Below are 15619 nucleotides of genomic sequence, written 5' to 3' on the forward strand. Positions count from 1 at the left end.
TCCTTGTCCTCCTCCTCTGCCAGCTGCTCCCTTCATCCCATTTTCAGCAAGGAATTCAAAATAGCTGGGATAGTAACAGCACATTTTAGTCAAGCTGTTCAATTGATCGGAATCCATTTCTCTCAGTAATCACAGAATCACGTAGCAAAGCGATGCAGCTTGCATCAAAGAGAAGTTATTGCAGCGAAGAAGACATGGTCTTCTTTGGATATCAGGATTACAACTACATAACACGCTGCCACAGCTTCATCAATCGGCATAACAATTATCAACAGTAAACATCCAGTGTTATGATATCATTTGCACCAGCAGGTAGGCTAGGCTGATTTAGTTCTTTGACAAAGAGAACATTATTGAAAGAAAAACAGGCTGTTCAGATATCCTCTCATTTCAGGCCGTGTTAAACTCGAAATTAGGATAACAGTTGTGTTGTGTTGACTCTATGGGAACCGACTTCTTTCTCTCGCACAGAATATTTGATCAGTCAAATATAGAATCGAGAAAGAATTGTACGGTTAAACAGAATCAGGGGCTATGGTATTATTGCAGGTGTATCAGTTTCCATTTCCAGGCACAGATAAATGTGAAACGTTTACAATTGTGTATACATTTCTACTGATATGTGATGTTTTTTCTAAAATAGTGCATTTAGTAAAATGTCACTTTTGATGATTATGACAGGGAAGGGACAAAGAATGAAGGCGCGGTGATAGCTGATGTTGAAAGTCTGATATTGTTGCTGTGGTTCCCGTACAAACATGTGTGAGAACAACCCACATTCAGACAAACATAATGACTCTGCTGAATCCAATTCATGACCCACCCCAGTCCTGCAGAACAGTGGCTTTCTCCCTAATTACCTACAGTATGTGGATTTTTTTTTTCAAACTAATCAGGATGCAGCCACAAGCTGCTAATGGAAGAGAGTAAAGCAAGGGCACATAGAGAGCTAGCTGCCATCGCTGGTATTTTAACCTCACACAGTCAGAAGCTATCCCCTTGGCATGAGCACAGGGGCGTCAGCCCAGAACGCCTGAACAGGCACAAATTATGACTACAGTTATGGACTAGTGAGGAGACCAAATCCATGGAGAGGGGACACCTATTCAGCTAGATAAGCCAAAAAAGGACAACATCCTTTGCCTTGCTGACCACCACTGAAGAAGGGTTCAAAAAGATGAGACACAGGAAGGAGGAAGGAGGAAGGAGGGAGAAACGCTCAGGCAGCCAAGCCGAGGAGATGGCACTCATGCAGCCCAATCTGTCAGTCTGACTACCTTGCCAGATACAGGGAGCCTCACACAAAATCACACACTGATTTTATGCTAAATACCAAGAGACAGTGAGGCTAGACAGACAAACAAGGAAATTAATGCTCTAGCGACTAGCACACACACTAAGTTATGGAACATGGTGTACTCAGGCAAAAACATGTTACATCTCCTGTACAAATGCTACTTTCTTAAGGAAAATACCTGTTCTTTTTCATTTGTACAATATTAACAAATAAAAAAAACACAACTGTTGAGAAAGCATCACCCTCATTTGAAGGTATAGTTTGAATTTGGGGAAAAAGTCCCTTCCTCACTCGCTGAGTTTTAGATTACAAGAACAACCCCACTCTAAAATCAGTACAACAGATATCAAGCTACAACCATTATCCAGTTGGCCTGACTTAATAATAATAATGGATTTTATTTATAATGCACTTTACATTCTTCCGAACCTCAAAGTACTACAGAATATGAACAACAAAAAAAAAAAAAAAAAGCAAGAAAACAAATATCAACTAAGGAAATAGAAATCAAGAAATTATTAAACGTGAGGACAAGTAAAACCTAAGCAGACTTAGCAGGCAGACTGATTTCTAATGTTAACAAACTCAACAATTCAACACTTTTAAAAACTACTCAATTATACTTTATGTAATTGGTCAAATAAACAGGTGTTGGCTGTATTCAGGGGGTTTTATGCCAGACTGTTTGCACGGTAGGAAGTCATAGATAATGGTCACGAAAAAAATATTGGCAAATCATAATTTCGACGCTTTATACATGGATTGAAATGACACAATATAGCCTGCACTTTAAGTGACCATCATAGATAACTGTAGCCAGATTTAGGATTTGATTTTGGTTTTGATTTTCTACATTTCCTGTTTGCACAGTTAATATGTCTGTGAAATAGATAACATACAAAAACGTTTCCTATACAGATATATTCAGTCAAGCATTGATCCAATTGTGTTACTATTAAACAAATAATTATTTGACATAAAATGCCATCCACAGCCACATCCAGGATGAGACGATGGAGAAAACAAAGATGCAATAAACTGCAGTACCATTTTAGGTCTCTATTGCTGATTTTCCTGTTCATGATAATTGTGTATGGGATACTTTTTATATAACTCAACCATTTAAACAGCAATGCTTATGGTCAAATGGCACTGCTTTGCGTGACAGGTAAGTACCATGGTTCCCACCCAAGAGACATGCATTGTGTCCCAGCATCTTCATCAGATCCATTATTTGCATTTCACTTCTAGCTCCTAAAACACACGACAGCGACAGATGAAAGACAAACTCGAGGCTTGAAAATGGCAGTTCAAACTCCAGTGAGTGACGTCAAGGTGGTTACTGCTTAAATACTGTATAATATATAATTTATCTCAAACTGTGGATCAGCTCTACAGGGTCTATTTAGGATGAGTAAAATCACAGTCTGTAGCTTGAACCCCTTTATTACAGAAGCTATTACTATACATCTGTGTAAAATCATGGTGTGAAAAGATTAATGATACATTGGAATGGTAATGATGTCTGTCAAAAGGGATAATTTGCAGAGAATTCACTGGGAATCTTAAACTGAATGCGATTGTATGACTACTGGAGATTTAATGCAAGGATTAATGGTGATTGCATTTTAGGCTGACAGCATGGGGAAGAAAAGGTTTTTCTAAGGAGTTAAAGACATCTAGCGTGAATAGATTAATGGTGAGTTGCTCAAACAGCAAGAGTGAGAGCTGAGAGGGACCTAATGGGTCACACACAAGGTGAACTCTTGACTTCCTGCAAACATAGTGATCGTGCGCTATCATGACTCCACACAGAACTGCTCTGGGGAGTTAAGTCACAGAGCACTGAGCCACCTCAGATCTTTCACATCAACTCACTGGTGCTCCAAAACACTATGGCAACTGCTGACACGCATAATCTCTCCTGGGCGTGAGATGCAGAGCTAATATGCTTGAAGAGAAAGCATTGATCCCATTTCTCATTGACACTTTGCACCATGCCAGGATAGCTGAATGAAGAATGTTCTCAGCGAAACCACAGCTCGGCTTTTAAAACACTTGATCCTAAGATGACAAGCACCAAGCTATCCATTATGTAATGGTCTCCATCATAATTCAAAAGAAGAGCAAGCTTGCTGGATGGGATTAACCGTCTCCTTTTCTTGTGTGTTGGCTTTAATGACATAAAAGGGTAGAAGGATGTACCTGCAGAGCTACAGCGTTTACTTGTCAAAATACATGTACTTGAAAATAATGCATCATGGCACCTACTGACAGTTGAACCTGCAATAAGAGTGGAGGTCACTGATTGGTAAGGATGAGAAAAGAAAAAAAAAGACTACAAGGAGCAGACATGTAAACACTCACTTGACTTACACACAGATCTGTTAGCCATAAACACAGTAAATGTGTCACCACTGCTTCTAAATCTCAAACATTTTAAAGTTAGACATTAAACAGCATTCATCATGAAAATAGGATTGAATGGAATATTAAGCAAGTGTTGTGAAGTCATATAACGAGCTCTTTTTATCTCTGACTTTCTTTTCTATGCCCCCTCTGCGTCCTTCATCCCGCATCCCAGACGAAACCAATCTGCTGTCACCAACCCATCATTCTTTACTATGTTGGCCTACAATCCCCACAATTTCTTCTTTTACATGCTCACTCAGACATTTACACACAGGGCCTCCTTTCCTCTGTGTGACCTTGACTCGCTAGCACTCCAGGCCTTGTTCATTGCTTCTCCTCTCCTTCTGTCTCACTGGCTCTCTCCATCTTTTCCTGCTCGCCTCCACTCTATTGTCTGCCTCTCTAGCTTTTACCTTCTTTAACTCTTACCCTGGCCGGCTAATGTTTACCGTCCTTTCTTTCCTTCTCCCTGAGACACAGAGGAGTAAGGGACAGAAGATGGCAGAGAAAGGAGATATGAAAGACCTCCCCCTCCTCTGCAATCTAGTCAGCTGAGAGAGTCTACTATAAAAATAACTCCAGCACTAAGAATCTGTTTCAACAAGTCTACAAGGATCATGTAGTCTTTCTTATGGTACTGCATACATAACAGAACACAGTTCGCACAAGTGATGTTAAAATGAAACACAGAGTTAACGTCTTTGTAATATGTCTTACATTTCTTTACTCACTCAGTACATGAGTGTCATATTCTCAACTGTAAAGGTTAATCAAAAAAAGAAATTCTACTCTTTACAAATGTTTTCTTTATTTCGCTGCAGTGCAATTTGCGCAATTCGAAGCCTGATTAGACTTTGCTCTAATCAGTTGACGTGGCTTCCTGTTCCACCGGGGGAGAGTGAAGAGCCCTCTCTGTAGAACAGTGAAACGGCAGGTCCAAATCTCCGTTTCATTGCAGGTGTTCCTACAAAAGCATCTAATTGCCGAGAATCACAACGTGTTCCTCTGACTCCGGCGATCCTTTGAGATTTTCCCAATGGCTCAGCTCACAACATCCACCTGTATCCTAAATGGGAGCGTTTAATCCATTAAGTTTCCATTCAATGCTAAATAAACTTAAGCTGAAATGAAAGGCTGATCCATTAAATGTCAAAAGAGCTGATAAAGCATCCTTTTTAAATGCTGCATTCCCGCTCCACTTTACGCATCTTTCCTATCTAAAGGTCTCTGTTGCGATTGTGTTCACCAATCTGATGCACACAGGCTGAGTATTTTGTATTTAATACAGGCTTTCCATCTGATATTATAACAGCCGACTGACAGGACAAAAGGATAGTTTGCAGCTGCTTTACGCTTTAAACAAAATCAAGCAAGGAAATACAGAGCATTAAGAATTAATATCATAAGTAATCTTCCTTTAAAGTTTGATCAAAGAAACAGCAACTTGTTGGGTACAGCTGCTAAGCCAGATAACTCTTTTCCCAGCGCCCAGCTCATTTTCAATTCATCTTGCTATAAGAGGCGTAGACAGTACAAGACTGCCGCAGCACAACTCCAAATAATTTTCCATTCCACATTAGTAAAACAGCCATGAAGGACAGCGACATCATCAATTTCTACAGGCCAATAATAACAAAGAGGTTAGGAACTCAGAGTCTTCTGTTGACACGTACACTTCATACCACGTTAAAGACACCTCACAAGTCCCCTGCATTTTACATTTCAATTCCTGAGCAGTTCAAATTCTTTGATGGATGCCAACAATTTGCAGACGATACCAAACTAGGCACTGTCAAATTCTGGGGCACCATGAAAACCTTTAAAATTCCAAAACAAGGTACTACAGTAAATCATACTGATGCAAAGGCTCTAACCCCAGCTTTGACTGTGTATCTAGCATATTATACAATGAACTGAAAACAGTGCTTGATTAAAAGTAATAAGGGCACCAACTTGATTAGAATCATGTTCTGTGAATCACCCAGTCCACATGTTGCTGGAATAATTCACATTCATGATCTCATCTTATGACGCCATCTGTTTGCTGCATAATATTTTTAATTAGCAGTTTTGTCCGTGAGGAGGCAAAAAAAGTCCACCAGAGGAGCTCTTAAGAGAAGGTATTGCATGCCAAACTTGAATCATTTAGATTGGTGGCCCTAGCCAGAGGTTTGGAGTCCTGCCCAAAACCAAGGCCAACATAAACATAAATCAATACTGAACCTGACAGCATTACTATAAATCATATTCAAGTTGTAGAATGTGGGGGGTGTCAGACTGAGTCCAGGACCACATATCATGTAAAGTTAAAGCAATTTCCCCCTGATGTACAAACTCTGTCTCCAGACAAAGTGCCACAAAGAGAAAATGAATGTACGGAACAAAATGTCAGTTTTTAGAGTGAAAGCAAACAAGTGGTGGTCTACACTGATTTCTTCAATGCAGTCAGATGTAAACTGTATTTGAGTTTTCTCTACACCCAACTGAGCTGCACTTTGCAATAAGACAGCAGTGGCAAAGCTCCAGGTGTCCTAACAGGCCATAAAGCTGTAATTTTGATCAGTTGTTGGTTTTACAGATCCGGCCGACTTACAGCATAGCAAGTGAAGCCAGTAATTATCTGTGCATGTCTTCCCAAACCTAACCTGTAACAACCGTTTTCTTACTGTTTAATCACTCAATTACAGCACCTTTACCTGTCTCTACAAATCTATACAGTCAGTTCATCAAAAATCCATCAATAGAAGAAACTGTGAAGCTATTCATTCACACGTCTGTGCCATTTTGAAAAGCTGAAAAAAAAATGTGTTTCAGCTGAAAATAAACCCTCGACTGTTGAAATTAATGCTGCAGAGGGAATAGAAGTGTGCACAGACAATTCACAAGTAGGGTCGGTCTTCTGGTTACGCATTGGGGTGATGATGCTGCCTGCACTCACACTATCACACTAACTTCTGATCGTTAAAATGGAAAAGCACACATTCATGTCAGAAACCACACACAAACCCGACACACTCAATAACGCTGTTGCTTTAAAATTTCAGGGTATAACTAACTGGAAATTAATTATAATACAACACACATTAGTATTGGAGAATCATCATTAAAAATTGAGTTTAAGATTGCATTCTGGATGAAAACATGAAAGTCAGCTGATTAAAAAATAATCGGCAACGGTTTTGGTAACTGATGGGGATTCACAGATGGGCTCTCACAACAATCTGGCCATCATAAGTGCTCCAAATAGTTGTCGATTATTTCTTAAAGGGTACAAATAGCAAACAATTTAGCCATCTGACTGAGGAGACGATAACAGGGTGTCACATTATCCCAAGTAATCACTCCATTCTACTTACTCTAATTTACCTTTTTCCTTGAGTATAGTATTGGTCGGAGGGCACATTTAGTCTTATGTCAGATGTTACATCTGACAGTAGCTCAGCACTTGTGTGAATGTTAGGCTCTCAAATGATCAACCTGCTTGTCCTCGCCTGCCTTTAATCCTGTGAGGCCATAATCAATATGTCCCTGGTAGACCTTTCTCCCTCTACCTTGAGACGCGGTGTGAATCTAAAGGCCACAGCGGTGCCGTGAGGGAAACACCCACTCATGTGAATCAAGTAAAGGCATCACTCAAATATTGAGGTCTATAGGAAAGTGTAGCCCCGACATATTTGCCAGTAATTTACAACTGCTTTCTATTCAAAACTCTTGCATTCAACATACAATACGTGCCTTTCATCACATCGGCACCTCACTCTGATGCTCTGATTCTTCTTTCTCATCTAACACCCGCTGTTGACCAAGAAGACCTCACACACTATAATATCTTTTATGCTCAGTTAGCTATGTTAGCAGCTCTATGGGGATGTACAAGAAGAATATCTATGTTCCTTGGGCCCAAGGTTACAAGGATGTCTTGTTCCCTGGTTTTCCCATGGTTCTATGTTCCTATGGTCCATTTATTCTGGTGTCGCTTCACCGTAATGCACACGGTACTTTACTGTCTATTTGACTCTAAATGGAATCATAGCTCATAAAAAGGACAACGTGCTCTCCTAAATAAGAGGTGAAACTATCATGATGGTAAGCTAATTAATAAAATGTTTAATGAGGTCACAAACCAGGACATAAGTAGCTTTTGGACTGCAGAAACATTTTTCAAAGTTCTTAAAGCCATTGGAAGAGGTCTCCTCTATTATCCATTGTGACTGGCTTGATATATTGATAAGTAGTTCATCGTACAGTGGTTAAAACTCCTCTGATATTGTGGGTTTTTTTTGTCACTCCTACCTCAGAGTAGGAGCTTTCCAAGCATGAGGGAAATCTTCTGTGATGTCACTGTATGATGAATGATCCCGACGATGTAAGTGTGGGGTGGTTGGTTCAGATGCCGTAAGTTACAATGATTGGTTAAATGCATAAACCCTACCCGGGTACCCTTCATTGCAAAAATACAGCATGTGAGACTACAGGGTGGTGTGTCTGATACAGCATCGTTTGGCACAGGGGCTCCACAAGGTACAGTGCTGTCACCAATTATCTTCATCCTGTACAGATCTGACTTCAGGTACAACACAGAGGGCTGCCATCCACAGAAGGTCTCAGATGACACTGCAATAGTCAGGCACGAGGATGAGAGAGAGTTTTGGACAGAATTGTGGACTAGTGCAAGCTGAATCAGCTGCAGCTCAACATTGGTAAAAGTAAAGAATCTATTGTGGACCTGAGGAGAACACCATCTCCAGCTAACCTCATGACCATTAGGGGGGTGGACATGGAGATTGTGCAGGACTGGTCTGATCTGGACTGGTCAAAAAACTCGGTAGCCACTTAGGAGAAGGGCCAAAGTAGGTTATATTTCCAATGCAGAATCCGGTCATTTGGAGTCTGCAATACCATGCTGAGGATGTTCTACGAGTCTGTGGTCAGTGCCATCTTCTTTGCTGTGGCATGTTGGGGAGGCACCTTGAAGGTGGCAGACACAAGAAGACCAGAAAGATCAGGAACGCTGGCTCAGTGGTTGAAGAGGAACTGGATAAGAGAATATTGTAGACTGAAATCTATCATGGATAATGAATGTCATCCGCTCTGTGACGTGGTGACATGACGGAGGAGCACTTTTAGCCACAGAATAACAAGTATTAAGTGCTCCACTGAACGCCACAGAAAATCTCTCCTTCCTATAGTCATCAGACTGGAACTCCTCTACCCGTCTTTCACAGACACAAGTAACAGTTGACTGTAGATTGTGAGCTATGGGGACTCCTAACCTCCAGCTTTCTGTGATAATTTCTTCTACTCATGTGCAATATCCATCACCTGATAAGAGTAATCATGTGCAATATCTTTATGCTGTTTAGTGCAATACTACTGTTTTCCTGTTTTTTTATTATCACTTGTATTCATCACTTTGTGCAATATACTCGTTGCTCTGGCACAATCTATGAACAATATCATCATCACATCATGTGCAATTACCACTACACTCTTCACTTTTTATATCATTACATGCAACAGGGGAGTACTGATAAGGGTAAACTTTATATACTTATTTTTTCTACATGTCTTTACATAGAGTTTAATGAATTTTATCTAATTATTTATTTATTCTTATCATATTTAACTTTTATTTTGATTTTTTTTTATCTTTCAATTCTTCTCTTGTCAATTATTTTTATATTTCGGCCTACATCTAGTGGTACAGTGGTAATTTGAGCAATTTCCTCTGGGATCAATAAAGTTTTCTGGTTCTGATTCTTAATTGACCAGTAGGTGCAATTCCAATAAGAAAAGAAGCCCACAAAGTTAAGTTTTCCTTTGAGGAGCTAACAATTCCACTAAAGATTATTGCAACTCCTTGCTTATTGGCCTTGACCAGTCAGCACTGCGCCGCCTGCAGGTTGTGCAAAATGCTGCTGCCCGCTTGCTCACGGGTAGGAGGAGGAGTGAGCACATCACGCCCATCCTTGCCTCTTTGCATTGGCTGCCAGTTAATTTTAGGATTCAGTTCAAAATGTTATTAATTGTTTTTAAATGTATGAATGGGTTGGCACCACCCTACTTATCTGAGCTTCTGCAGCTCCACAACCCTGCCAGGGCACTTCGGTCCGCAAACCAGATGCTCCTGGTGGTACCTAGATCTAGGCTCTCGACTCGAGGGGACCGAGCTTTCGCAGTCGTGGCTCCGTCTCTGTGGAACGGCCTACCTTCCCACGTTAGGGCTTCTCAGTCGGTGGAACATTTTAAAAAACATCTGAAAACCCATTTGTACTCTTTGGCATTCCCTACCAGTTGATTCTTGGCTCTCTCTCCTTCTCTCTATCTCCCTACTCTCTATTTTCTTTTTTAATGTTGTATGTTTTTATTCCCTGTGGTTTTTTAATTCTTTTTTATTGTTGTTTTGTTTTATTTGATTTTACTTCTGTTCAGCACTTTGGTCAACTGTGGTTGTTTTAAATGTGCTTTATAAATAAATTTGACTTGACTTGACTTGACTTGACTTGACTTGACTAAAACCCTCATCAAACCCCGTTTGTGTTTATAAAATTTATAAAAGTTTCAGTTTCATTGTGAAGTTGCCCATTGTTAGATATTAGATAGAATACAAGTTTAATGGGCTTCCACGTCAAATTCATTTTTGAAGCAGATGCCTACATCTTTTTATGACGCTTATGATGCAAAATAGATCAGAGGGAATAAACCGGACATGTTTTCACGTCTAGAGCGAGCGGTACCCTGGGATTCACAGCTTTACGTGGGCACAGTGATATTTTGACCGAGACTTTTTTTTTGCCAAAATGATGTTTTTGGCTTGAAATGTTAAATATGTTGTGCAGCACACAAGATGGCCCTATGCTAATAATAGTTAATAGCTCAAAATTCGATGTGACTGAAATATGCAGCACAACCAAGCAACAGATGTTAGCAATCCTCATCAGGAACATGAATTTATGTAGAGCATATTGTTGCTATTCCCAATATCTGTTGAGACTAATTTGTGCAATACATCGAGTCTTGTTTACTCTAAGTGGAACTCTGATCCTTGGTGTACCCTGCCCCCGCTGATGGCAGCTGGGATACCCCCGTGACCCTGTGTTGGAATCAGCGGGCATAGAAAATGGGTGGATGTCATGCTGCCATAAACTTGGAAATGGCTGCTTAAACTCATTAGGGCTGCCTTTACTGAGGTAATACATCAAGTGTAATGCGTGATAATTCTCTAATATACCTCTATACAGTCACACCTCTTTTGTCAACTGAAGGATTTGCCATTTGCTGACCATCGAGCAATTGTAGGGGCTTGAGCTTGAGCACTGGCTTCACATATCAGACGAGTTTTGGGACAAATTACTTCCATCTTTTATGTATGGTCAACAGTAGTGCTACAAATTACTAATAACCCTGTTGACAATGTGAAAAATAAGATAGTTTTTGATTACATGATCAAAGTAACATAACTGACTGTATTTGATCATTTTTTTGAGTTTTCCAATAAACAATTGAGCTCAGGCAACAGAGATGAAAAATTTTCTACACGGAGATTTTTCCATCAGGTTCAACGTGATGCATTGTGATGGTAATATTCCTACAAGCTTTACACTGTAATGTTAGGGCCCTTTTCTGGTTTTCGAAGGATACATTTCCAGGATGAAAGGTTGCTGATTTGAGAACATTGCCTGAGTCTGGTCAGCTAGTTGTAGGCATGGTAGATTCAGACTGTTGAAATGCAATGCATGCTGATTTGATAGAATTTTGAATTTGATTAAGAGGTGGCTCAAATTAAAACAAGAAGACCAAACAAAAACAGTACCAAAAATTTGCTGCTAGATAAACAGTCTGTACGTCTTCCTGTAAGCCATTCTACCCTTGGTGGTGCAACAATCAAATTTGTGGCATCTCTTACCTGTGTTGTCTGGAAATGCGCCCAAAAAAGGCATTTCTGCAAGGTGAAAGTGATTTTTACTAAACAGATTATATTTGGAGGTAACTGCAACCTCTTTGTGGGGACTGACATTTCAGTTAGTAAGTGTAATCTAATGACAACTTTTTTTCTCTGTAATTACTCGATTAGAGTTGCATTCATTCTGTAATTTAATTAAATCACTCCATATTATACGAGACATAACTCAATACTGTCAGTCTATGAGTGAGATTCACCTTTTTGGGAGGTCAGGATTTAAAACTGCCCCATGGAGCTTTCTTTGCGTTTTTTCTGAACAATCCAAATAATAACCAGGCCCAGTTTGTCTTAATATGCCTAAGAGGTCAGAGCGGTTGTGGCTTTTAAGGGTGTCTGTGCTGTATTTAGGCTCGATTTGTGCTTTTATTTCTGACACACACACACGAATACCCTGATCACAGTTGTTTTTAAATCAGTCACCACCACCATCATCATCATCTGATCGCACGCGTACCCGTACAGTACGATGTTGTGGTCCGTGTGAGATCACGTTATCTCACATCACAGGGGAAATGGACAAAAAACGGCTCCTCCCACTCTGCCTTTTGCTCTCTTCCTACCCCCCCCCCCCCACACACACACACACACACACACACACACACACACACACACACACTCCTCCACTGGTCCTCGGTAGCAGCAGGTGTTATTCTCCTGTAACCAGAAGATTTCGGTGGTAATTAGCATTACCTCTCAGCTCAGGAGAGTTATTTGTGCTTCATGGTGACAGCGTGGGGGGGGGGCGAGTCGAGTGTGTTTCTGAGCACCCGAGGAGCGAGGGAATCACGCCTCAAAAACACGTGGGAGAGATTACTCAAATATTCCTCCTTTGTACCCTCTTTACCCCTCTCGCTGCTGCACACTTATCTCCCCTCAAGCAACGAGCTGGAGCCCGTTTCATTGGGATTTTTCAAGGATGTTGGACGCTGTAGATCCTCCGTAAATGATAACCTATTTACACCAAGGTTTCATTGCAGCTTGCAGCTTTGACCTTGTATTATGTTGCCCTTATGAAGCCCGTGCATTGCACAACATTAAAGCCACAATGCAATCAGTGCACACTTGCAAAGCCATGCATATGACAAGTGGTTCGGTCCACAACAGGTTCACAATTGATTGCCCACGGTTGATAAAAGCAGGATCGGGCTGTAGATAAGCATCCTCCTAGGAGGCAATTAACTGCACTGATATTACATAATGACAGCCTACACTTTTCACCAACATCACCCGGTCCATGACAAATGACAATGCCTTTTTTATGAATAAAAAAAAGAAATAAGAAAAAAGAAAGTCACATTAACGGAGGATGTGTGACAGAGCATCTCCACCTTTTTTTTTTTTTTTTTTTGTGCCAGGCAGTCAGTCACCTCCAAGAGGAACGGCGGGTCAGAAATGAAACACCTTGAAAGTGTCAGGATGCTCTTCGCAAAGAGTGGCAACCCCTTGACAGCATCTTACCTTTGCTATTGTCCTCTTCCCTGTTCAGATACATGGCTGTGTTACTTCACTCCGAGGCAAATACGACGGCGTTGTCTCAGTTATGTGTTGGTACTCCTCTGGCGCGTCTCGTGAACTCCGCTGATGTGGTTTGTAGTAGTAGCTGTTTATTGTTTTGTTGCTCCTCAGCAGCCTCTCCTCTCCTCCTAGTGGATAGGTAGGCTAACCAGTTTCGAGACTCTCACTGTACTCCCTCCCTCTCCTCTTCCTCTCTCCCAGCCTCCGTCTCTCCTTCACTAACAACCACCGAGGACAAAATGGGGAGAGTGACTTTTGCAGACTCTGTGTAAAGTCTCCACCGCTTGTTTGCTCTGCTGCCACATGGGATTCTTGAATCCATTTGTGCATCCATCGGTCATGTAAAATATGCCTTTGCCTAGGCAGTGCAGTCGCAGCCTGCTGATGGGAATACGGCTTGTGTCAGTTGCATTGGTTGATTGGAAATATCTTTTCAATGAAGAAAAATTATTAGCATACTAAATTATAAGCAACTCTTTGCTATTCCAAAGGGAAAATGTTATCAGGTAAGTTTAATCATGTCTCATAAGGAAAACAAGTCATGATGCAGAATGGACCGTTTCAGAAGCTTACAGCCTTACAGGGTCTGATTACCTTATTTATTTATTTGTTTGTTTGTTATTTGTTATTTATATGTTCGATATTTAGTCAAATCAAATTGTCCTCTGAAAAATAATGCTGACAAAAGCCGTGTATTTTGCCATATGTGAGGTGCTTTTCTTGTTGTGTTGGTTTTTCTCACTGCTGCTGCTGATCCAAGAGCCCATGGAAGACTTTGCTTCTGTCCTGCAACAGGAACACTTACACTCAAACTGTACATCTACCATTTTCATTGAAAAAGGGGGAGGAATGAAAACTGCTTTATCTGTGAATTGTCATGGAAGATGCATACTGTAAGATACGTCGTGTCTTACTTGGATAGACGGTTTGTTTTCAACACTTACAATCGTTCAAATCCTATTACTTGGTAATACGACTGTTGTGTCTTGCTTTTGCTGCTATGTTTCGAAGATGTGATGAAGTAACTCTTGGCACGGTAAATATAATCAAATTACCCATAAATGATGTATTTGTACCATAACATGGTTATATTGCGCAATGTAATTTGGTCCTTAGATGGTAGAAAGATGCCATGTCTCATACTGTATTACACAATTACACTGTACAGATATTAGACGAGCCACCACTGAATGATTCATCGTGATTCATTACAGAGTCAGTGGCATGCGAACGCTGATCTTATGTAAAGACGATCTTTATATGGGAAAATAGCAGTGAAATGATAACTGATCGCCAAAGGAGAAAAGAAAGAGCCAACAATCCTATGGACTGATGAATAATTTAGGTTATTTAATGAGCAACAACAGCAAGCTCCTTCAGTGTTTAGATACTGTCTTGTTTTGGAGAATTTTAAATCAAATACATATGGTTGGATGAAACATCTAAAGAACTGAACACGATGTAGAATAACAAAGTATTCAAACGGGTGTTGAGTGCAATGTGAAGTATTATCATAAAGTGGCAAAAACTATGGTCATCAAAGCAACACTGTGGTCACATTTAATGGTTTCATTTGCAAATCCCCATGAAAATTCTGCCTCACTGTGAGTAAACACTTGTGAAAACACATGACAGGTAGTAATCCACTTTGTGCCATCATTTACTTCCACATGCCTCGCATTTATAGACCTAATATGGTCTTGAATGCTTGTGAGACATTGTCCTGTGGAAGTTTACTGACCACATTATTGAGAACACAGGGCAAAGATTAAGAGCTCTCAAGAAGTAATTGGGTGCGTCCTCTGCCACTTTTTGATGCAAGGTGAGGTGGCTGCTATGCAAATACTCCCTAAATTAGCTGCAGAAATGAGATGTAAATTTCTTTTTTTTTTTCTCCACTCAGTATTCTGCCTTACATCACACACATGCAGGCCTATAAGCGGAGAAGGACCAATTTGCCCCTGACCTTGACACAGTCCTACAAAAAGCCAGTTAGAAAGCAATTTAAAACAATTTCTTCAATTATTTTTCTTCGTGTTCTTTGGGCAAATTTCCAATTTGTGATGGAACTTCTTCATGCAAGAAGCTGGTGGACGGAGACATGGAGCATTAGGGAGTAAAAGGGATAAGCCGTGACAGTTATTAAACGTACAGCTTAAAACCAGCATCAATACACTTACCACTTGGTCATGTTGGAAGAGATGTTGTGCAATCAATTCATATAATGGAACTCACCAGTTCACCATCCACAAATATTTGATCCAAAATCTGCTGTGATGTTTTCTTGTGTTTCAAGCCTTAAATATGCATGTTTTTCTCACAAGCCAGCAAAGTAGAAGTCTAATATCCCATTCAGTCACGTGGCTCTCAGATATCACAGATTAGAAATTCAATAGGATGCGAGTAGAGCCACACTGTAGATGCAAATGCTT

The 15619-nt window shown here is 40.4% G+C and overlaps 1 protein-coding gene across 3 annotated transcripts in view; it reads right to left on the reverse strand.

Moving 5' to 3' along the window:
* Positions 1–13378, reverse strand: part of syt7a (synaptotagmin VIIa) — an 87753-nt gene extending 74375 nt beyond the window's left edge. For all 3 annotated transcript variants that reach the window (XM_075469995.1, XM_075469994.1, XM_075469993.1), the window contains exon 1: positions 13131–13378. In XM_075469995.1, the coding sequence (XP_075326110.1) occupies positions 13131–13164 (34 nt within the window). In that variant the 5' untranslated portion in view covers positions 13165–13378. The remainder of the gene's footprint in view (positions 1–13130) is intronic.
* Positions 13379–15619: the final 2241 nt, after the last annotated feature.

Source organism: Odontesthes bonariensis, chromosome 7, assembly GCF_027942865.1.
Source record: "Odontesthes bonariensis isolate fOdoBon6 chromosome 7, fOdoBon6.hap1, whole genome shotgun sequence".
Classification (NCBI taxonomy): domain Eukaryota; kingdom Metazoa; phylum Chordata; class Actinopteri; order Atheriniformes; family Atherinopsidae; genus Odontesthes; species Odontesthes bonariensis.